Source organism: Mesoplodon densirostris, chromosome 1 (assembly GCF_025265405.1).
Source record: "Mesoplodon densirostris isolate mMesDen1 chromosome 1, mMesDen1 primary haplotype, whole genome shotgun sequence".
In the NCBI taxonomy this organism is placed as follows: domain Eukaryota; kingdom Metazoa; phylum Chordata; class Mammalia; order Artiodactyla; family Ziphiidae; genus Mesoplodon; species Mesoplodon densirostris.
The window spans coordinates 87563681-87587197 of record NC_082661.1 but is presented as its reverse complement, the minus strand read 5'-3'; the positions used below and the strand labels follow the sequence as shown (position 1 = coordinate 87587197).

Sequence of the window (23517 nt, the reverse complement as noted above, 5' to 3'; positions counted from 1 at the left end):
GATTAGAAGATTTTAAAAAAATAATAGAGCTTCTGATGCTCAACTTTGTGTGATAGGGGATCTGAAGATGAGTACACAATGCCTCGTAACCCAGATTGTCTACTTGGATGTTAGTTTCTGTGGTACTGGCCTGTGAAAATGTTCCAGTCTAGGTTTAGCTTGGCTGTGGGATTGAGAACAGTGTTGTGCATGATGGCTTGTGTTTCAGACTGGAAGTAGCACTTCCCTTCCACCACTGGAGTGGAAATCAGAGATTTTCCAAGTCACTGTTGAATCTCCAGGGATAGGAATTTGGACTTTAAGGACTGAAGTCAAACTAGCATTATTAAGGAAGAGGCAGGTTTCTCCATAGTTATAATTTTCAAGAATAGTACAGCACGGCATTAGACTTGAGACCTTTAATAATCTGAAACTTTGAATTATATTTTTAGTTTATCCTGTAGAGTAGTAATTTCACTATGTACAATAGAGAGTCGTCATTTTTGTTGGTTTGTTGTAAATTATTTTATATAGTATCAAAGTAATGCAAGAATATAGTTTTAGGGCTTCCCTGGTGGCACAGTGGTTGAGGGCCCGCCTGCCGATGCAGGGGACATGGGTTCGTGCCCTGGTCCGGGAGGATCCCACATGCCGCAGAGTGGCTGAGCCCGTGAGCCATGGCCTCTGGGCCTGCGCATCCGGAGCCTGTGCTCCACAACAGGAGAGGCCACGGCAGTGAGAGGACCACATACCGCAAAAAAAAAAAAAAAAAAAAAAAAAAAAAAGAAGAATATATTTTTAAAACTTAATGCTAAAAAAAGTAGCTTATAAGAACAACAGCAAACCCATGGCAGTTCCCTGGTTTTCTCCTTTTTTCTTCTTGTCCCCTCCATTTCATTCCACTTACAACTCCTTCAGGTATAACTATCTTGTTATTCATGTTTTTAGATGTCATCAGTATTCTCAGGCAACAATTTTCACTCACTTATACCTTTTATTCTCCCTCATCCTCCATCACATGGTTTGGTACAATTTGTGGTTAATATCTTACTTAAAGTCTTCATTATTATGATCATGTAACTATTATTTACTGCTGAGTCAAGTAGTATAGTATGATTGCATTTCTTTTCTTTTATAATTAATTGTTTTTCATGGAGTAAATATTTGTTCCATCTTGTTCTTGCCTCTTTAGCAAAATCTTTTACAGTCTCTTATTGTGTGTGTTTTCCTGAAGACATCCCTTCCAAAACCCTCTGACTTCCTTTGTTTGTGGTTTTTAATTTTTTTTTTCTTCAGGATGATTTTAGAATGATCTCATCATTAGTGTTGTTCTGAAATGTCTAGATGATATGCCTTGATATGGGTCTTTTTTTCATTCAATGAACTGGATACTTGGTGAACCCTTTCAGTATTTGGAGATTATGCCCTTTGGTTCTGGGAAGTTTTCTTGTATTATTTCTTTTATTATTTCTTACCTGTTATTTTCATATTTCTTCTTTCTTTCTGGAAACCTATTATTTGGACTTTGGATCTCCTGGTCTGATCCCCTAGTTTTTGTATCTCTTCTATCCTGCTTTCCAGTGATTGTCTTTTCTGTTCTTTCTGAGATATTTCCTTGGCTATATTTCCCAACTCTTTCACTGATTTTTTTCCCATTTTATCTATTATATTTTTAATCTCTAAGAGCTCTTTTTGTCTTATGAGTATTCCTTTGTTGTAGCATTCTTTCTTATTTCAGAGATGCAGTATCTTTTTTTTTTTTTTTTTAATGTCACAAGGGAGAAGGGGTTGGGAGATAATAAACCTGGCTGCTAGTATTCTGGAACTGGCCAGGGTTCCCCCCATTCTTAGTCCCTACCCTCCACTGGGCCTGATATCCCCACATTTAGAGAATCTCTGTTTCTATTTCTCCAGAGTTTTCGTATCCTATATTTCTTATAGGGATGTGGGAGGGTTGTCACTTGATCATATCAGTTGGAGGTTAGCAATCTAGGGGGAGGGTTACTACACACCACTTACACAAAATTTCAGCTGATTCCTCCATTTTAGGCTCCTGCCTTGTCTCTGCTTTCTGAGATTTCTTTTGCCCTTAGTTTCCAAGTCTTTTCTGGTATTGGGTGGATCAGCTTATTTTTTGTTATAGGCACTCTGGTTAGACCTTCCTTCTCTCTGTTAAATCATTCACCATTCTTCCAACTTATCTCCTTTTCATATATTGTGGAGTGTGGTTACAAATACTTCTGGTTTCATGGAAGATGAAATATGTGTTCTTTGTTTTCTATGTTGTTTAGGGGGTAATTTTTGAGAGGTGAAGGGATGAGAAAGGCCTTTATTCCATCATCTTGAAACCAAACATCCTTACAATTGTGTTTTAGGTATTCATTTAAGCCCAAGTGAAGACAGTATTATTTATGTATGTATTTATTTATTTATTTATTTTGTGGTACGCGGGCCTCTCACTGTTGTGGCCTCTCCCATTGCGGAGCACAGGCTCCGGACACGCAGGCTCAGCGGCCATGGCTCACGGGCCCAGCCGCTCCGTGGCATGTGGGATCTTCCCGGACCAGGGCACAAACCCGTGTCCCTTGCATCAGCAGGCGGTCTCTCAACCACTGCACCACCAGGGAAGCCCATTATGGCTGAACTTATTAGGCAAATGAAGTAGATAGTAATCTATACAGTGTGATTTGAGGATCATCTGAAGTCCCCCAACTAAAATCATCTTAGAATCACACTTCCTAAATTTAACTGATGTAGAATACGATGAAGAATAGAATGTTTGAGTCGAAAAGGATTTCATCTAGTCCAGTTGAGAAACTGAAGCTGAAGGTTGACATTGAATTCACAGCAGCCCCAGGCCTTGTGAAATCTCCAGTTTCCTTTGACTGTAATGTTTACACTATGGCCGAGTTTGGGTTAAGCATTTCTCTCTTCCTCAAAGAAATTTTAGATGCATTTATTCCTAGGAGGAGCAACACAAGAAACTAATAATTAGTATTAACTCATTTATGAGATTCAATTAATTCATCATTTCAATTTGACTACTGATGGCAGATCAACTTGAAAAAGTTTTAAACTAAGTAGGAGGATTAAGAATTGGGCGGGGGTGGGTGGGTAGAGATAAGAATATCTCAAGGAACAATTGACCCCTGCCAAATATCATTTATGGTTTTTTTCTTTTCTTAATATCAAAGAGGTAAAAGGATCCTGGACAACATCTGAAGAGTAGATTAGAACTTTAGGAAATTTTCATTACTGTGCTAGGATAGCAAACGTCTGTCTGCTCATGTTTTCTCCTTATAAAACTTAACAGGAAATGTAATGGGAGGAAGACAACTGTTTTTGCAGAGCTCTCTGCTCTCCATAGGAAGGAATACTTTCAACTTCCTGGCTCAGGACTGAGATAGCCCCCTTCAGGCAATCAACACTACGTAGTTATCAGTCTGGCAGGGGAGCTGGAAGAGTGGCCTGTGCAGGGTGTACACAGAGGAATCTGGCCCCAGATAGAAGGTCTGGAGTTGGGAACTATGGGTGCCAAATTCACACTTGTGCATAAGGGGCTCAGCAGTGACTTTATGAGAATAATTAGGATTGTTATAGCATTTTGTCTTTAATTTAGTATCTAGGTCAGGGGTATTTGTCTACACTTATCTAGTCAGAAAATTTCCCCTGTTCAAAAGAAAACTCCCGTCTTTTCTTTGCACTATTCAAATAATAGGTGACTATATGAATTTGGCCCTAGACCTTTCTTAAAAATGAGATTTAAATGTCCACAAGTGCATGATGTGTTAAGGAAAGAGCATGACATTATGAAATATTTTACACCAGTTTTGCATTTCTAAATACATTTTGTCAAATAGGACTGATGCATATGGATTCTCTGTTGAAAAATAGGTCGCAGGGTGATGAGATGGGAACAAGAATCTAAAAACTTCAGACTTTTGACTTCATATATGGATGACAATGATAGAAAACCAGATCCTTTTGCTTTTAATAACATTAGAAGTTAATATATATCTAATTGATAGTGACTAATATGTTTAAATAGCTGAATATGAACTTCTCTTGGGTCAGTAGAGGTTTTTGATTTTATTATTGAGTTCATTTTATCTCAAGTTCTTGATCAATTATAGAATGAATTTATATTTCATTTCTAATTTCATTGTCACTAATCTTCCTGAAATAATTAAAAATTAGTTTTAGAAAGTACTGAGTTTAATAAATGAGTTTGTTTTTGAAGATAAGCTTAATTGTTAACTATAAAAGCTTATTAATTCTAAGATATATCCTCTGTTTGCCCTCAAATTATCCTGACAAAATGTAACTTTATGTAAGATCAAAATCACAAGCTGTAAGATTCGTCAGTTATTTTGTGGTGTAACTAAGAATTGAATGTGATTAAGCAGAAATCTGTTTTGAAAGAAGAATGATTGTTTACATTACTTTAATTCCTGATAATGTTATATTAATGTATTCATGACATTCTTTTTTATAGAAGAATTACTCCAAATTCCCCTCCACCACTACTTCCACACATTATTTTATGTGACCAAGGGTATGCTTGAATCTGAAGGGGATAAGTGTCTTTTCCCTAGGTCTTCAGTCTTAACGCTTTAAGCACACACACATCTGTGCCTCCAATACATAGATATTCATCAGCCATTTACTAACAGCCAGGCATATAGAGATATAGACAGACAGTCTCTGCTCTTAAGTATGTTACAGTATTGTTGAGGAGACTGGCATGAAAGCAGATAATCACAAAACAATAAAATAGTCAGTTCAATGAAGTTACACACAAAATGCAGTTCCTGGAAACAGAAACATCTAAGTTCTAGAAGTCATTTACCTAAACGCTTTTCTGGGCACATACGTTTAAGAAGCATCACCAAGAACTCATTCAGGCAGTGGTTAGGGGTCCTCACCTCTGCTCCCAGTGGACTTTTAGAGGAAACAACACACTCTTAAAAGCTTTTTTGCTTTTCTGGTCTTAACTGCTAAAGGGTCTCCAGAACTTTCCTGAGAGGGATGATGGGGAAAGCGATGAAAAGCAGAGACAGGAGCTTCCCTCCAACAACAGCTTCTTGTCTCCGACTGAGTCATTAGGGCATATACCAAAATTAGCAGATGTCTAACAGATTTATTAAAATGATGCATGGAGAATTCTGAATATAACACTGGCCAACAGAAACTCTCAGGAAATTAATTACTGTGGAGATCCAAATCTCTCCCCAGACTTAGAAGTTCTGGAATCTCTACATTCTAACTGTTTTCTGGGGTGGGACTCTTTAGGCATGAAAGCGACGCGTTCCTGTTTCTGAAGCGGAGTGCCTTGTCTTGCTGCTTTGGCCGCGGTCGTGACAGCATGTTGTCGGACTGTACGTGGTGATGGTAGAGGCAGGCTCAGCAGCAGGTGGTGTGGAAAGCGGCGCTACCCAGAGCGCTGTCCCCGCTACAACAGACAGTCGGACTGATTGGGCTGCCTCTCTCTAGCCTTGCACGCTGGTGCTCGTCGGGGCTACTCAAGTTGAGTGCCCCGCCACTCTACTGCTTCCCCTCCACAAATACACATACAAGAGATTTTTCAAAACGTGACATTATCGAGACTGTCAGATGCCCTCTCCTCATTCCGAGCACACTGACACGTAGGCATAGCGTGTAGCTGTCGGATGTCTCCAGAGGTGACCACATTGACTGACAGGTGCCTGCTTCCCTGGGGGACTGTGGGGTTTGTCTCTTTTTTGACTTTTCATCTCTGACTTTCTTGTCCTCTGTCAGGTGCCTGCTGCTTCCCACCTTCATTACCACTTCCCATTATCAGCATCCCTAATACAGTAGCTAACATGGTGGTGGCTCTCGAACACTTCTTCCCCCTCCTCTGTGCCTTTCTCACTGCTTATCTTCCGTGGCTCCTCCTGCTTTTCTTGCCCTTCACAGAAGGACAGACCGGATCCTAGCTGGTGGGCACATGTGCCTCCTTCAGCGTGGTGAACTGATTAGTCAAAGCAATTTGACTGTTATTCTTATTGCTTTGGCTCACATTGTTGGTGCTGTTTACTTTGCTTGGTTGCTGTCTGGCTTGCTAGATAGATTGAGTAGCTGCTTAATTCTTCACCTCACTTAAATCAAAGATTTGAGGGGACTTCTTTAATAATGTCCCTTTGTTGCTGAGTGCTAAAGAGCTTGTGATTCAACCCAAAGAGCCATTTTAGAGACTGGGTTTTTTTTGTTTTTGTTTTTGTTTTCTGTACGTGGGCCTCTCACTGTTGTGGCCTCTCCCGTTGCGGAGCACAGGCTCCGCCTATATTTTATTTTATTTTATTTTATTTATTTATTTATGGCTGTGTTGGGTCTTCGTTTCTGTGCGAGGGCTTTCCCTAGTTGCGGCAAGCGGGGGCCACCCTTCATCGCGGTGCGCGGGCCTCTCACTATCGCAGCCTCTCTTGTTGCAGAGCACAGGCTCCAGATGCGCAGGCTCAGTAATTGTGGCTCACAGACCTAGTTGTTCCGCGGCATGTGGGATCCTCCCAGACCAGGGCTCGAGCCCGTGTCCCCTGCATTGGCAGGCAGACTCTCAACCACTGCGCCACCAGGGAAGCCCTCAGCCTATATTTTAATAGTGCTATTTTGATTTGCAACTTGTTATCCATTTTTCTTGTTCCCTAGAGACAGCGTGGTAAAGTAGAGAGACCCTAGGAGAGAACCTCTGAGCTCTCATTTTCTAATTCTCTTCCTTTCAGTGACCTTAAGGACATTAACATTCTGAGTCACTTTATCTGCAGAATTAGTATCAATTGACAAGTATTTTTGAACATATACTAATATATTAGGCACTATAGAGGTGGCTAAGAAGTATGAAAAATAAGATAGGAAGCATGGGGCATTTATTCTCAACCAGATTTAGGGGACATGAATATCATAGGAGACAATAATCAAGGAGACAGAATCAAGGAGAGGGGAAAAAAAGTGTATAGATTTATGGACAGACTAGCAATATTGCAAAAGGTCAGGCTGAAGTGGTCAGGAATGGTTTCAGAAAGGTTCAGAAGATAACATTTCAGAATGAACGGAACCTTGCAGGTCTTCTAGTTACTGCCGTGTGAAGCCTTACCCTCTGTTTCCAGAGGTGTAATGTCAGCTGGGCCACAGAAGGTAAGAAGGATTTGAATTGTCACAGGGCAAGAATAAGAGTATGCCCAGGGATAGAAACAAAAGGAACATCCCAGAGGCAGGTGTAGCAGGAACAAGAAACCAGAACAACTTGTATGGGCAGCATGTGGCTCGCATAACAGGCCTTTCCCCTGAGCCTCCTACCTGCTGACTAGTGGGGAAAAAAGTTGACCAGATGTTCAATCTGTGGTTTAAATTAGTTTTTAAAATTCTGTTTTGTTTTTTGCTTGCTAAACACATTCATTCTCATTCAGCAAATGAATTAAGCAATCAATAAATTAAGCAATTAAGTTAATTAAGCAATTATGTGGGTTAATAAGATGGGAATTCTTGACCTGCATTATCTCAGGGACCTAGTCAACTAGAACAGTGCCTCCCTGTGCGGTGAGCCGGTGTCTAAGGGACCTTTGCTTACTGATTCCTCCCTGCAATCTCCATAAGGGGTCGGAGTCTCTTTCTGGTCTGCATGTCCACCCCCAGTTCAGGGCACTCTGGAGGGATGCTGTGAGGCCAGTTTCACTGATCTTAGTTTGATAATACAAAGTAAGTTTCCTTTTTAAGAAATACTGTCTCACTTGGATAAAATTGCTCAGGCTCTTGGAAAGCTTCTCCTTCCCCTGCTCTTCTCTGTAGCATCTGGGCACTGGGGGAGGGGAGCTTATGTGTCCCCTGGAGGGAGGAAAGGGTGCTATTCTCTGACTCTTCTGGTCTCTGGGCAGTGTTCATTGTCTGCTGGGTGCTGCTTGTCAGTGGCAGTAACTTGATCTTGGCTGACTTGACTTTGTCACCCAGATGTGCTCTCTGGCATATGTGGTTTCAACTCAGCTCCTGGGGGCTACAAACCTGGGTGCTTGCAACATCCTCTATCCAGCTCATGGCACCAGCAGTCATCCTTAGTCTTGGTGCAGGCTCCCCGGCTCTCAGTGCAGGGTCCACACTACATGGAAGCTGAGGGTGGCTTGAGAAAGCCCAGACCATTCCCTACTTAACCAAGCAGGACTGTTCCAGATCTCCAAATCAAATAAGCAGGGCAAGAATCCCTCTACCCTCAGGGGTTCCTCACCTTACTAAATCCACATCTTGACTTTTACTTCCTTTCTGTTATTTCTTTCTTCTCCCAGGACAGTAAGCATCATGGCTTTGTTGTCAAAAGTGGGAGAATTATCTTGTCTGTGTGACGAGAGCACTCAGTGATCAGGTTCTTTTGGAATTAATTAGAGAAATAAAGGAACTAAGCAAATTCTTCCTCAAGACAATTTCCCTTTTCCCAAATTCTGCTTACAAAACCCCATTTTTTTTGCAAAAAACAAACAAAAAAACCACTAAAAATTACCTTGATCTCTCTATGTGAACTCCTCCTCTAAAATTTATCTTATTTCCCCCTAAACTCATGCAACTCTATACTGCATCCCTCCCACACCCCAAGGCTGAAGCAAGATGTCCCCGAGTTAACCAGGGTCAAGATCTTGTATTTGGAAAGGCAAAATCGAAAAGCACCTTGCTAATTTTTCAAAAAAAATATCCTTGATGGTTTAGGATATTTTATACCTGTACCCTTTACAGTACAGAAATAAGCAGAATAATATGTTTATAAGACAGTGAAGAATGAATCTGAGGCTCAAGGAGGAGAAGGTTGGTTGGGGGCGGGGGCAGGCTGTCAGCATCCCTGAAAATCAGCTGAGGACCTAGTTTGTTTTTGTTTTTGTTTTGGTTTGGTTTTAAGAGAAGTGTGGGGCTTCCCTGGTAGTGCAGTGGTTGAGAGTCCGCCTGCCGATGCAGGGGACACAGGTTCGTGCCCAGCTCCGGGAAGATCCCACGTGCCGCGGAGCGGCTGGGCCTGTGAGCCATGGCCGCTGATCCTGTGCGTCTGGAGCCTGTGCTCTGCAGCAGGAGAGGCCACAACAGTGAGAGGCCCGTGTACTGCAAAAAAAAAAAAAAAAAAAGAAGTGTGACAGTAAAAGCAGAATTTAAGAAGTGCAAGCTGCTGGGGATGTCTGTGGGGATACAAAGAGGAAATCAGGAGCAGCACGAAGAGCCAGGAAGAATAGGAGTCAGACAGACCCTAGGTTGAATCCCAGTTCTGCATTTTACTCTGTGTATTACCTTGGGCAATTTCCTTTGAGCTCAGTTTCCTTATTTATGAAACAGAAAATAATACCTGCTTCCTAGCAGTGTTACAAGAATTAAATATGAGAGTTCATGAGAAACAGACACATATACCAGGAACTCAGTAAAGTTTCATTGCCTTCCCTTGTGCCATCTCTGCCGGAAAGCTGTTCTAATAATCCAGCCACGACGAGGTAAAGATCTGGAGGATAGCGCTGGCAATGAGAATTGGAAGGAAAGGTCCAGTACAGGAAACATTCCAAAGGAGAAGCTTCAGAACTTTGTGACTGACAGGATCAAGACAGTGAGTCACAGATGACCTTGAAATTGCTAAGCCTGAATAACTAACCTGAGATGCAACTGTTAGGAGGGGAGCTGGTTTATGGGAGAACGTGAGTTGGGGCATTTTAGAGTGACCAGAGGACAGATAGTTGTACATGTGGGAGCTGAAGCCAGGTGAGAGGATAGGGCCCAGGAAGAGATTTGAATACTCAGTTGAATAGATATTTATTGAGTATCTACTCCCTGTGGGGCATTGAGTAATGACAAATAAAGCCTGACCTTACCATCCAGGAATGTGGGCAGGGGTTGCCCATATGAGGGGGTATTTATTAATACTCTGTTTTCCAGAAAAGAATTTAGATAACCATAAAATAAGTTTAAGACACATGGAACACAGGATAACTGATTTTAAATCTATGTCAGAAATCATTTAGGAGAAGGGGAAAGACTGTGCCAGAAACCTGGGTTAGGATACTGATGGTAATTGAGCACTTTTAGATCTAAGCTAAATTCCTGGGTACCCTGGGCCACAAAAAAGACAAGGGTATACAGTTCATATTATTAGATCAAGGGAAGCAAACTCATCTGGAGAGACAGGCTTCTTTTTTTTTTTTTTCTTTTTGCGGTATGTGGGCCTCTCACTGTTGTGACCTCTCCCGTTGCGGAGCACAGGCTCCGGATGCGCAGGCCCAGCGGCCATGGCTCACGGGCCCAGCCGCTCCGCAGCATATGGGATCCTCCCAGACCGGGGCACGAACCCGTATCCCCTGCATCGGCAGGTGGACTCTTAACCACTGCGCCACCAGGGAGGCCCGAGACAGGCTTCTTGATAAACAATTCTACGATAATTTTAGCACTTGAATCCTCATAAAACGTACAATAGATACTATAATGGAAAGCCTCTTTAAAGGCAGTTTTGAAGGAAACATAGTAACCCTTTTAAAATATCAATCCTTGGTAAAAGAAAGAGCATGACATTAAATGGTCACTGGTGAAGGCATTTTACAGGCTTCTTATTTACTGTGATTCAGGTGAATAGCTTCCTGAAGATCAAATTTTAAGTGGTAATAAAGGGTAAGGAACCTAAGTGAATGTAAGGCTGCTTGTCCCTTAGCCTGCACTACTCAAACATGTTATTCCAACTTTGCTTTTGGCAGGGCCAGTGTGACAAGTGTTTACAGGCCTCCTAGCCTGGAGTCATTGATCCAGGATATCTCCATTGTTTTTATACTAGAGGTTTCCAACCCTCAGTGTGTGTAGGAATTGCAAAGGATGCTCATTTAAAATATATATTCCAGGGCCCCACCCCTGAGAGTGATTTAGTTCATCTAGAATGGGGCCCAGAAATCTGAATTTTAACAGGTATTCCAAGTGGTCTTGAGGCAGGTGGGCCTCAAGTCACACTGTTAGAAGTCAGATGAGTGGATGGCAAAGTTACGAAAACTGAGGAGCGTTGCTTATATTTTTGCCTCTGAATAGAATAGAGCAAAGGATTGCCTTTGGGTGCACAAAAATATTTCTCAGGAAGAACTTTTTATCTGCTTAAGTGTTTGGACAAGTACTAGGAATCCAAAGTTTGTTTCATAAAGCATGAAAAAAATTTTTTTTGCCTTAAGATGTATGGTCAGTGTCTTACTCAGCTTGGGCTGTCATGGCTAAGTACCACAGACTGGATGGCTTAAACAACAGAAACATATTTTCTCACAGTTCTGGAAGCCAGAAGTCTGAGATCACGGTACCAGTATGGTCAGGTTCTGGTGGGTGCTCCCTTCCTGGATAGCAGATGGCTGCCATCTCATTGTGTCCTCACAAGGAGGGGGTGGTGAGAGGGTAGGGAGAGCAAGCTCTCTGTTTTCTCCTCTTACAAGGCACTGATTCCACCATGAGGGTTCTGCGCTCATAACCTTATCTAACCCTGATTACCTCCCAAAGACCTCATCTCCACATACCATATTGGAGATTAGGGCTTCAACATATGGATCTGTGGTTGTACAGAGTTCAGTCCATAGCAATCAGATATTACCAGCCATCCATATCAGCCATGAAGGAGCTTGCACATTGTGCTTGTAGGGCAACTGATTTAGGTCAGTGGTTCTCCAATGTTTTTACCCGAAAGAAGGCCCTGTCCAATGCACCCTTGCAGTGCTGAATGAGTTGACCCACTGGGTGAGGATCTAAAGGTAAGAAAATGTCTGGCAAAATGATTTTAGTGTTAGCATTACTAAGGTTAGGCATCCTCTCCCATTCACCCTCACTCTTTCCTTATTTCTCATGCCAGAGGAGATGCATTGTCAAGACCAGCCGAGATTGAGGCCCTGCTAATGCATTGTGGATGAACTGATTGTGACTCATACCATTTTATCAGTCCAGGTTAATGAAGTTTATCTTAATACTGTAAGGAAAGTTAAAAAAAAAAGACACTTCTTATGTGGATTCACCATGAAGACAAGTAGCACTAAGTCAGTACTTTTATTTTGAAATAGCAGTATAACTTGTTCTAACTGAAAAATCTTACTTCACACTTAACTCAGTGTTAGAATCTTTTAAAGACAAAATCAAAATGGCTCATGTGACTTGTGTTGTATAGTACTAAAACCCCACATTTCAGCTCAAATACACAGAACGGAGGTATAGGTTCCAAAAGAAGAAGAGATACTAAGAAAAAAAACCTTTAAAATACTAAGAAATGCAAAGAAAAAAATTATGAAAGAATCATTTTCTGGTATTTTCAGATCACTCTCTTTTGGGAGAAAAGGTAGGGTTTTTATGAGTAATTTTCTTTGTAGGTAGCAATCATTAGATAAAAAGCCCTATTCCATTAAGATGTGACACTTGAATAATGAATTTATTTCCCCAAAGATAACCTATCTGAGATAGACTGGAATTCTGCAGACTTACATATTCTGCATATATATTCTGTAGTCATAAATAATGTCAACATATTATCAATGGTAAACACAAAATTCATCATTTATACAATATGGAAGTTCTAGCCATTTGAAGAGTACCGGTTTGTAGCTTAATAGTAATATTTAATCTAATGAAGTCATTAGATTGTACTAATGTAATAAGTATGTCAACTTATTACAATGACAGTATTTTTAAGATTTTTAAAAAGACCCTTGTCATAGAGTTTGATCTTAAAACAAAGGTCTCTTCTATGCAGTTCAGTGAATCCTATTTCCCAGTTCTTGTCCACCTAAAAAATCATCATTCTACAAACAAAGACACACACAACAACACAAAAAAACACACACCTCCAACCAGCCTTGCACCTCCTTGTTTCACACACACACACCACACACTTTACACACCTCACTCCACACACTATTCTACACACCATACCTACTAATAATAAATAGTCAAACATATGGCATTTATTTAGCTTCAGAAAGATTATAGTGTAATGGTTATGCATAATGTAATATGTACCTATATTTTAAAAATTTTTGTCAACTAAGGGATTAAGATTTTTTAAAATTTAAACATAAATTTTATTTTTAATAAAAATATTCAAACTATGGCTAAAACTATTCATAATGTGTAAAAGCTGTAAGTGAAAAGTAAGAATCTCCCTTCCCCTGTGCCTCCTCAGTTCTACTCCCCAGAGCCCCAGGTATAAATACAATGAAAGGCTTCTTGTATTGCTTTCTAGAAATTCCTACACATAGATACATGTGTGTGTACATATGTGTATATATAAGTATATTCATATAAATGTGTGTGTATATATAAATACTATATTTAATTTTTTAAAGTTCATCACCTGACACTAGTTGAGCCCTTAGAATGGGGGGCCACTCACAGCACCCTCTACCCTTGGACAAATTTACAAGCTTGGTGGGCGACTTCTTTGGTTTCCTTACCTCTATAGGTTTGCCTGGCCACATTTCCTTGGTCTCTATCTGGGAAACCTCTGACAGTGGCTTCAGTGCTCTTTTCTTTTTTTTTTTTTTTTTTTGCAGTACGCAGGCCTCTCACTGCTGTGGCCTCTCCGGTTGCGGAGCACAGGCTCCGGATGCGCAGGCTCAGCGGCCATGGCCCACGGGCCCAGCCGCTCCGCGGCATGTGGGATCCTCCTGGACCAGGGCACAAACCCGCATCCCATGCATTGGCAGGCGGACTCTCAACCACTGTGCCACCAGGGAAGCCCTCCTTTCTTAATTTGGGGCCCACAGAGCTGAGAACTGAGTGGACACTGCTACTTGCCTCTGAGTTCACCTGCTAGAGATGCTCACTAATGCCCACCTCCAGGCCCCCCGTGGAGGACAATGCCTCTCTAGTTAGTTTTCAACCCCTGACTATGTGAATGCTGTTTTGTCAACGGTAGCTGCTTTATTCATAAAGTAATACTAGTGATTTTTAAACCATAAATCATACCATATCCTTTTAGTTCAAAAGAGGTAACTATATAATATTGGTAATTAAACAACTCATTACAAAGACACAGTTATTTTCAAAAAAATAAATCTAGGGCTTCCCTGGTGGCGCAGTGGTTGAGAGTCTGCCTGCTAATGCAGGGGACACGGGTTCGAGCCCTGGTCTGGGAGGATCCCACATGCCGCAGAGCAACTGGGCCCGTGAGCCACAACTACTGAGCCTGCGCGTCTGGAGCCTGTGCTCCGCAACGAAAGAGGCCGCGACAGTGAGAGGCCCGCGCACCACGATGAAGAGTGGCCCCCGCTTGCCACAACTAGAGAAAGCCCTTGCACAGAAACGAAGACCCGGCACAGCCAAAAATAAATAAATTAATTAATAAAACTCCTACCCCCAACATCTAAAAAAAAAAAAAATTTAAAAAAATAATAAATAAATAAATAAATAAATAAATCTAGATTGATATTCTCATTTTACAATTGCTAAATCTTGTCTGTGTTATTGAAAAAAATGAATCTTGTAAGTTTTTTGGAGGGGTGAGGTAGTGGAGTGGGATACCCTTAAGAGAAAAAAAAATAGCAAATCTAAGATCCTGAAAGATAATACTTGGCCTAAATACTGGGCTTTGTGTGTGTGTCAATGATTTTATTTAGTTAAGAATATGCAGTGATTTGAGAAGATTGTTCTGGCCTAATTCTTGAAAATTTTAATTTCTTTAGCCTTCAAGCCTAGTGCTTTGGTGCCAGGTACCTGCTTGCCCCTATTTTCAAGACTTTTAAGAGCAGTAGTAAGGTTATTTCCACAAGGTATGATGAGTCCCATCTTTGCCAGGGTCGCAAGGGAGACGCAGGATGTCTGGAAATCGTTTATATTATTATTCCTTGTGAATGTCATTTTCTACGGAACAGGAACTTGTTCTGAAGGGCTTCCGGCCCCTCTCTGGGTTCTAGCACCCCGTGTTAGGTACAGGTGTAAATTTCAGGCGGGTGTCAGAAATGGACCTGGCTGTCCTTGGGCCACAGATGTGCGCGGTGGCTGCTGTGTACTCCAGAAATGGCCGGACATCTGGGAGGAAGCAATATGCCTTAATATTATACATCTGGGGTTTTTTTTTTTTTTTTCTTGTTGCTGTTGCTGATTAGGTCAATGGAGGAAAGTCCTTCCCTGAGGCGCAAGACTGTGATGCGCGAGAAGGGCCGGCGCCAGGCTGTCCGGGGCCCGGCTTTCATGTTCAACGATCGGGGCACCAGCCTCACTGCCGAGGAGGAGCGCTTCCTCGACGCTGCCGAGTACGGCAACATCCCAGTGGTGCGCAAGATGCTGGAGGAGTCCAGGACGCTGAACGTCAACTGCGTGGACTACATGGGCCAGAACGCACTGCAGCTGGCGGTGGGCAACGAGCACCTGGAGGTGACCGAGCTGCTGCTCAAGAAGGAGAACCTGGCGCGTATCGGCGACGCCCTGCTGCTCGCCATCAGCAAGGGCTACGTGCGCATCGTGGAGGCCATCCTCAACCACCCGGGTTTCGCGGCCAGCAAGCGCCTCACCCTGAGCCCCTCTGAGCAGGAGCTGCAGGACGACGACTTCTACGCCTACGACGAGGACGGCACGCGCTTCTCCCCCGACATCACCCCCATCATCCTGGCGGCGCACTGCCAGAAGTACGAGGTGGTGCACATGCTGCTGATGAAGGGCGCCAGGATCGAGCGGCCGCACGACTATTTCTGCAAGTGCGGGGACTGCACGGAGAAGCAGAAGCACGACTCCTTCAGCCACTCGCGCTCGAGGATCAATGCCTACAAGGGGCTGGCCAGCCCAGCGTATCTGTCCTTGTCCAGCGAGGACCCCGTGCTCACCGCCCTGGAGCTCAGCAACGAGCTGGCCAAGCTGGCCAACATAGAGAAGGAGTTCAAGGTAAGCTGTGCGCTCCACCCCGGCTGCCCTGCGCGCACTTTTGCTTCCGCGCTGCCACCAGGCGCCTTCCGTAGTTTGCTCCTGAATCAGTTTCGCCCAGTGGATTTAAAACCACGAGGGACTGGGAGCATCGTTCAGAAACGACCTGATGATTTTCCTTTCTCACCACGGAGCTGTGATAAATTCGCTCTGAGGATGGGTATATACTAGATCAGAGAGCTGTAATTAAGGTGCTGCTCTGTGTTCTGGATAAGCGTTAAGTAGTACACGAGACTTCTCTTTTGTTGAAGGAGGGATGTGGTGTGATCGTCTCCCTTCCAAATTCTTCCTCTTTTGTAGTTGATTGTATGGTGGCACCCAATATAGAAAATATAGAAATAGTATTATTTTTGCATGCACTGTTTATTGGCCCAAACATTTGTATATCTCTCTTTTAAAAATTTATTTTATTTTAATTTATTTTATTTTTGGCTGCATTGGGTCTTTGTTGCCATGCGTGGGCTTTTCTCTAGTTGCGGTGAGCGGGGGCTACTCTTCGCTGTGGTGCACGGGCTTCTCATTGCGGTGGGTTCTCTTGTTGAGGAGCACGGGCTCTAGGCGCACGGGCTCCAGTAGTTGTGGCACACAGGCTTAGTTGCTCCGCGGCATGTGGGATCTTCCTGGACCAGGGCTCGAACCCGTGTCCCCTGTATTGGCAGGTGGATTCTTAACCACTGCACCACCAGGGAAGGCCTTTGTATATCTCTTTAGACTGAAAGTCAAAAGGCTAATATAAAATTTTAAATGAATGACTAAAGTCATTTTATTTGTGACAAAAACGGCTGTACCTGAAATCCACAAGTGAAATCCACAATATTCAAAATGGTGAGCCATAGACATGAGGTCAACCCAAAAATAATAAGGACAGCAGATTGATTTGCTTTAATAGATTTTTTTGTTTTTGTATGAGTGAACTTTTTTTCTGGACATCATCTCCAGTCAAGCAGAATTATTTATTTTTATTAAAAACTATACGTTAATAGTGGAACATTTTAAAAATATAATTATTACAGCCTGCTGTGCATTTTGGATGGTTCTACCTATTAAATCTGGGGCAAAAGGAGATTTTGTAGATCGGGTCAAAGTCAGACTGTTTTTCAGCAGGTTCTTGCCTCCCGTTATCCACCTAAGAGGATGATTCTAGGCATAGATTCCTTGAATTATTTTCTGTATGCTGAGTTAATCTTTTTAATTTAGTGTTGTGGTATCAGATCACAGAAAAAGTGATGATTCTGCTTTTCAGATATTATTGCAGTTTTTCACACTTAAGTATGAGCTACACAAATGTGACTAGCAATATAATTCAAGGTAAGTAGTTGAAAGAAAATGGTAGGAAAGTTTTGTGGGGGGTTTTTCCCTTCTGTATGCACCAAATTCCCTCGACATCCATCAACACTCATCTTGTCCTTCTGGAGATCTGGCCTTAGTATAATTTTATTTGTTATTCCATGACATTCTTTTCTAATATAAAAGCTACACATATTTATTGTAAAAAATTTGGAAAATGTGGGAAAATAAAAAGAAGAAAATAAATATCACCTATATCTACTCCCGTTGAAAAGATTCTTTGTGGTATTTGAAAAGATTTATTTGAATCTTATTATGTGGTATTTGAAAAGATTTATTTCCTTGTACCTAAAATGAATTATTTTTTTGACAGAACTCATGTAAAGCAAATTTAAAACTTCAAATTCGGGGCCTCCCTGGTGGCGCAGTGGTTAAGAGTCCGCCTGCCGATGCAGGGGATACGGGTTCGTGCCCCGGTCTGGGAGGATCCCATATGCCGCGGAGCGGCTGGGCCCGTGAGCCATGGCCGCTGGGCCTGCGCGTCCGGAGCCTGTGCTCCGCAACGGGAGAGGCCACAACAGTGAGAGGCCCACATACCGCAAAAAGAAAAAAAAAAACTTCAAATTCTGTTTGAAGAGAAGAGAAAAGCATTCAAAGTCTAAGTGTCACTTTATTTCAACATAGTAATAAAAAGTATAATTCTAAATTTGTTAATTCACTATTCCAAGTGTCACTCAAACCTTGTTTTTAAGCGTTTTGCTTGATATATACTGAAAGTCTGTAGAAGAGGTTCTACAAAAGGGAATGTTCTAGATTATGTTTTTTGTTTTTTAATAGATATTTATTGGAGTATAATTGCTTCACAATACTGTGTTAGTTTCTGTTGCACAACAAAGAGAATCAGCCATATGCATACACATGTCCCCATATCCCCTCCCTCTTGAGCCTCCCTCCCATCCTCCCTATCCCACCCCTCTAGGTCATCGCAAAGCACCAAGCCAATCTCCCTATGCTATGCTGCTGCTTCCCACCAGCCAACTATTTTACATTTGGTAGTGTATATATGTTGATGCCACTCTCACTTCGCCCCAGCTTCGCCCTCCCACCCCATGTCATCAAGTCCATTCTCTATGTCTACCTCTTTATTCCTGCCCTGCAACTAGGTTCATCAGTACCTTTTTTTTTTTTTTTTTTTAGATTCCATATATATGCATTAGCATACGGTATTTGTTTTTCTTTTTCTGACTTACTTCACTCTGTATGACAGACTTTAGGTCCATCCACCTCACTACAAATAACTCAATTTCATTGCTTTTTATGGCTGAGCAATATTCCATTGTATATATGTGCCACATCTTCTTTATCCATGCATCTGTCAATGGACATTTAGGTTGGTCCCATGACCTGGCTATTGTAAATAGTGCTGCAGTGAACATTGTGGTGCATGTCTCTTTTTGAATTATGGTTTTCTCAGGGTATATGCCCAGTAGTGGGATTGCTGGGTCACATGGTAATTCTATTTTTAGTTTTTTAAGGAACCTCCCTACTGTTTTCCATAGTGGTTGTATCAATTTACATTCCCACAAACAGTGTAGGAGGGTTCCCTTTTTACCACACCCTTTCCAGAATTTATTGTTTCTAGATTTTTTGATAATGGCCATTCTGACTGGTGTGAGGTGATACTACATTGTAGTTTTGATTTGCATTTCTCTAATAATTAGTGATGTTGAGCATCTTTTCACGTGTCTCTTGGACATCTGTATGTCTTCCTTGGTGAAATGTCTATGTAGGTCTTCTGCCCTTTTTTTTTTTTTTTAAAGAAGATGTTGTGGGTAGGAGTTTATTAATTAATTAATTAATTATTTTTGCTGTGTTGGGTCTTTGTTTCTGTGCGAGGGCTTTCTCTAGTTGTGGCAAGCGGGGGCCGCTCTTCATCGCGGTGCCCAGGCCTCTCACTATCGTGGCCTCTCTTGTTGTGGAGCACAGGCTCCAGATGCGCAGGCTCAGTAGTTGTGGCTCATGGGCCTAGTTGCTCCTCGGCATGTGGGATCCTCCCAGACCAGGGCTCAAATCCGTGTCCCCTGAATTAGCAGGCAGATTCTCAACCACTGCGCCACCAGGGAAACCCTCTTCTGCCCATTTTTTAACTGGATTGTTTGGGGGTTTTTTTGATATTGAGCTCCATGAGCTGTTTGTATATTTTGGAGATTAATCTTTTGTCTGTTGCTTCATTTGCAAATATTTTCTCCCATTCTGAGGGTTGTCCTTTTGTCTTGTTTATGGTTTCCTTTGCTGTGCAAAAGCTTTTAAGTTTCATTAGGTCCCATTTGTTTATTTTCATTTTTATTTCTGTTACTCTAGGAGGTGGATCAAAAAAGATCTTGCTGTGGTTTATGTCAAAGAGTGTTTTTCCTATGTTTCCCGCTAAAAGTTTTATAGTATCTGGTCTTACATTTAAGTGTTTAATCCATTTAGAGTTTATTTTTGTGTATGGTGTTAGGTAGTGTTCTAATTTCATTCTTTTACATGTAGCTGTCCAGTTTTCCCAGCACCACTTATTGAAGAGGCTGTCTTTCCTCCATGTATGTTCTTGCCTCCTTTGTTGTAAATTAGGTGCCCATATGTGCGTGGGTTTATCTCTGGGCTTTCTATCTTGTACCATTGATCTATATTTCTGTTTCTGTGCCAGTACCATACTGTCTTGATTACTGTAGCTTTGTGGTTAGATTATGTTTTAATAATTTCCGAAAGATGGTGATGTATGCAATTCTGTCCAGAGAAGTAGTCTCAGTGAAGCAATGTTAAGAAAAGTTGTTATTCACAGTTTTCCCCTTGAAGCCAGCTAAACCCATATTGATAATACTTGGAATCTCTTTTACCCTTACATAAAGAGTCACCTTTGATAACCTTTCAAAGGTGGGAAACTATTATAAGTGAAGAGGCAAAAAGAGGAGAAAACACAACTGAGTTTAAGAAGGCATCCATAAAGCTGCCAAATATCTAAGGGTATGCAAAAATCATCTAGATCTCACACTTCCTTTTTCTGAATTATATGGAAAGCAGTCATGTAGCATAACCATCTCTGAGCCAAAATACAGACACTTCTTTGGAAGTTACAGTCTCTGAGGACTACGGGTCTCTCTCCCCTGACTAAATGTTCCTTTTCTTTCCCATTCTCACTTGTCCTTGTTATTCTTTTCTTATCTGTCTTCCTTTCACCTCTTTGCCTTCTCATCCCACACTCATGTCCACCTGTCAGGGTTTTCGACAGAGAAAATAGTGCTTTCACAGCACTGACCCAGAGACTCGGAGCTCTGAAAGAGCAGGAAGTGAAGCTTATTTCTGTGGCAGGGTCACTTAATTTGCCCTATTCCATGGTGTTCACTATATTCTTTCCATAGACGCTTTGAGCTCAAAGTACTGGCCTTGAAATGAAAAAAAAAAAAAAAAAAGACAACGTGTTCCCTAGTGAAAAAGACGTGATTTTTTTTTCCGTTTCAGACACATATGACTATTTTATCTTATCAATGGCCTGTAAGATCCAGTATCTCATCCTTCAAACTGCCATCACTTAGATGCTTCACGGAAGGTTCTCAGCCACCGTGCAGTTTTCAAAGTTCCTTTAAGAGTGCAGGAGGGGCTTCCCTGGTGGCGCAGTGGTTGAGAGTCCGCCTGCCGATGCAGGGGACACGGGTTCGTGCCCCGATCCCGGAAGATCCCACATGCCGCGGAGCGGCTGGGCCCGCGAGCCATGGCCGCGGAGCCTGTGTGTCCGGAGCCTGTGCTCCACAACGGGAGAGGCCACAGCAGTGAGAGGCCCGCGTACAGCAAAAAAAAAAAAAAAAAAGAGTGCAGGAGGCATGGTGCCGAAAACATGTGAAGGTCATTACCCCAAGGGTTGAACATTCTAGGATATAGATATAGATAGATTAATGGAGGACAGCTTGGTGACAGGTTATTAAAGAAGTATTTTCGATGTGCAAATGCTATCTGAAGCTATTTTGAGAAACAGAATATTGGACAGGATGGATTCCTTGTCTAATCCTTCAAATGTCAGTGGCAAGGAAGCTGGTCATTTATTAAGCTGAAATTTACTAATTTCCTAATTCTGAATCAGATGCACTTTTTTTGAAAAAAAAAAAAGCCATTTGTTTTCTCCGTGCCTCAGATTTCCCCTCTTTAAAGCAGAAAAACAATTTCAACTTATATCACAGTAGGACTGTAAGGAAGAGGAAAATGAATGTAATCCAAAAGCAAGATAGCATTTTATAGCAGGAAAATACTCTAGGAATCATCTGACTATACACACCTCTCATTTTACAAATGAGAAAACAAAGACTTTAGCCAAGGTCCCATCTGCTAAGCCTAGATTTGGGTGCCTTCGGGTCCCAGTCCTAGCTATTCTACGTAACATGCTGTACCTGGTAACACTGAAGCAGTTCTATAGTATTTGATGTGTACCAAGCACACTCAAGGCATTTAATCCTCATAGTAGCAATATTAGATAGGCTTATTCTCATCAGAGAGGCTAAGTAACTTCTATAAGATCACACAGTGGTAGAAGCAGTAAGTGGTAGAAGCAGTGTTTGAACCTAGGAAGTCTGGTTTCAGATTTATCCTTTTAATCACTACACTATCCTGCCTCTTTTATTATTAGGGAAAGGATCTGACAGGACCACACCTGCTTAGAGTTGAATTTCAATTTTCCTGTTAAGGATAAAAAGGGATTAGAATGAAGATTAAACCATACACATTAAAAACCTGCTGAAACCTGTAGACAGGTTGTGATGAGGCACAAGCTTCGTTGTTCTTCCTCTGGCTTTAGCAGTTCTTCCAGGTTTTGAGTTCCTGCTCTGTAAAGTGGGCTGCAGATCCATCTGGTAACTTTGTGGAAGGCCATGGTAATGGAAAAGCGACACAGTGAAGATGATCAAGCAAAACTAAATTAAGATGACAGCATCATTAGAAAATCCAGACCAGATAAACGGTCTGAGTTGTGAAGCAACATGAGACAGGACCTCCTGGTAGAACGGACAGAGTCAGCTCATGATGCAATTCAGACTTTAGATAGTTCCTTTTGCAACTGAGGAAAGGCCATCTTTAGTGGTGCTCTCCACCTTCCCTGAGAGCTCTGCATATATTGGTAAATGGTATCCCACAATCCCAGTAGAAGAAATCGCTACGACCTCCAGCTCTGATTATTTTCTGTACTTGGATAGCAGACTTCTTCCAGCAGGAAATGTTTACATTGTTATGAAAACAGTGTTGTCCTTGCAACTTGGTTACCTGTTTTTTGCTTCTTGACTGATCTTTTAGTAGATATGAAAAAGCCACAAAGCTTTCCTTAAGATCGGATAATTTTACAGATTATAATTTTTAAAAAATAATGAGTTATTATTCAGGTATTACTGAAAAATTGGTTCCTATGTTTTCTTCAAGAATAGAAAATAGTCTCTTTTATTTCTGATCAATGGAGAATTGGCCATCCTGTGTTGCACCAAATCTTACAGAACAGTCTGAACTGACGAGTAACATGAGGAAATTTCATCTAAAAACTTGTATTAAAAGGGGAGCTTTATATGGAAACAGACATGGATAACACTTCTTCTGGATGCTATAATAAAATATTTCATTAGTCTTTCAGGAATGGAAGGCAGATGGATATTTAACTGACACTCTGCATAGAAACCAGAGACTGAACATTTTATTAATTTTATCAGTTGCATGGTACCAACTTGAATGGAAACCAAAGATTGAAGTTTTTATTCATTTTATCTGTTCCCTTATGAGGGGAAAAGGATTAACTGCAACTGTTCTTTATCTGGATTTCTGATATCTGAAATGGAAACTATTCTAGTCTGTGTAGGCTTTAAACAGTCTCTCCTCTTCTTGTTTATTTTAGTTGGTGACATGATTTTTGCCCATCAAATCAAGTTAATTAATCATTTAAGGGGAAAAAAATTGAAATTCTTTATACATCGTTTTTAAAGTATGATTTTTGGAAGCACAGAAATTCTGCTGTGCTAAATATTACTCAGTTATTAGACATATACAGTATCTCAGGACATGTTGGAATGGGGGATTCTATTTTCCTCAAGTGCACCAAATTCGATTATCATCTGATTAACTTTCTTAATAGGCTAAAATTTTAGTGAAAGCTGTAGAAGTGGAGCTGGGGGTTGCAAAAGTAAGGCCCTTTCCCAAGAGATGGCCATTGACACCTAGACTGGAATCAATGGGCTAGAAATAGAGCTCCATTCAGTAGGTAACAGGGAATGCTGACAGCTGACTTCCTCATACCAGTCCATGGCACTGTATAAATATGCTAATGAAATTAAAGATTCACAGATTATTTTTAGCAAG

General features: G+C 41.5%; 1 protein-coding gene across 1 annotated transcript in view; it reads left to right on the top strand.

Moving 5' to 3' along the window:
* Positions 1-23517, top strand: part of TRPC3 (transient receptor potential cation channel subfamily C member 3) — an 81520-nt gene that overhangs the window by 6223 nt on the left and 51780 nt on the right. Inside the window, exon 2 of the mRNA XM_060088902.1 lies at positions 15057-15828. Within this exon, the coding sequence (XP_059944885.1) occupies positions 15057-15828 (772 nt within the window). The remainder of the gene's footprint in view (positions 1-15056; positions 15829-23517) is intronic.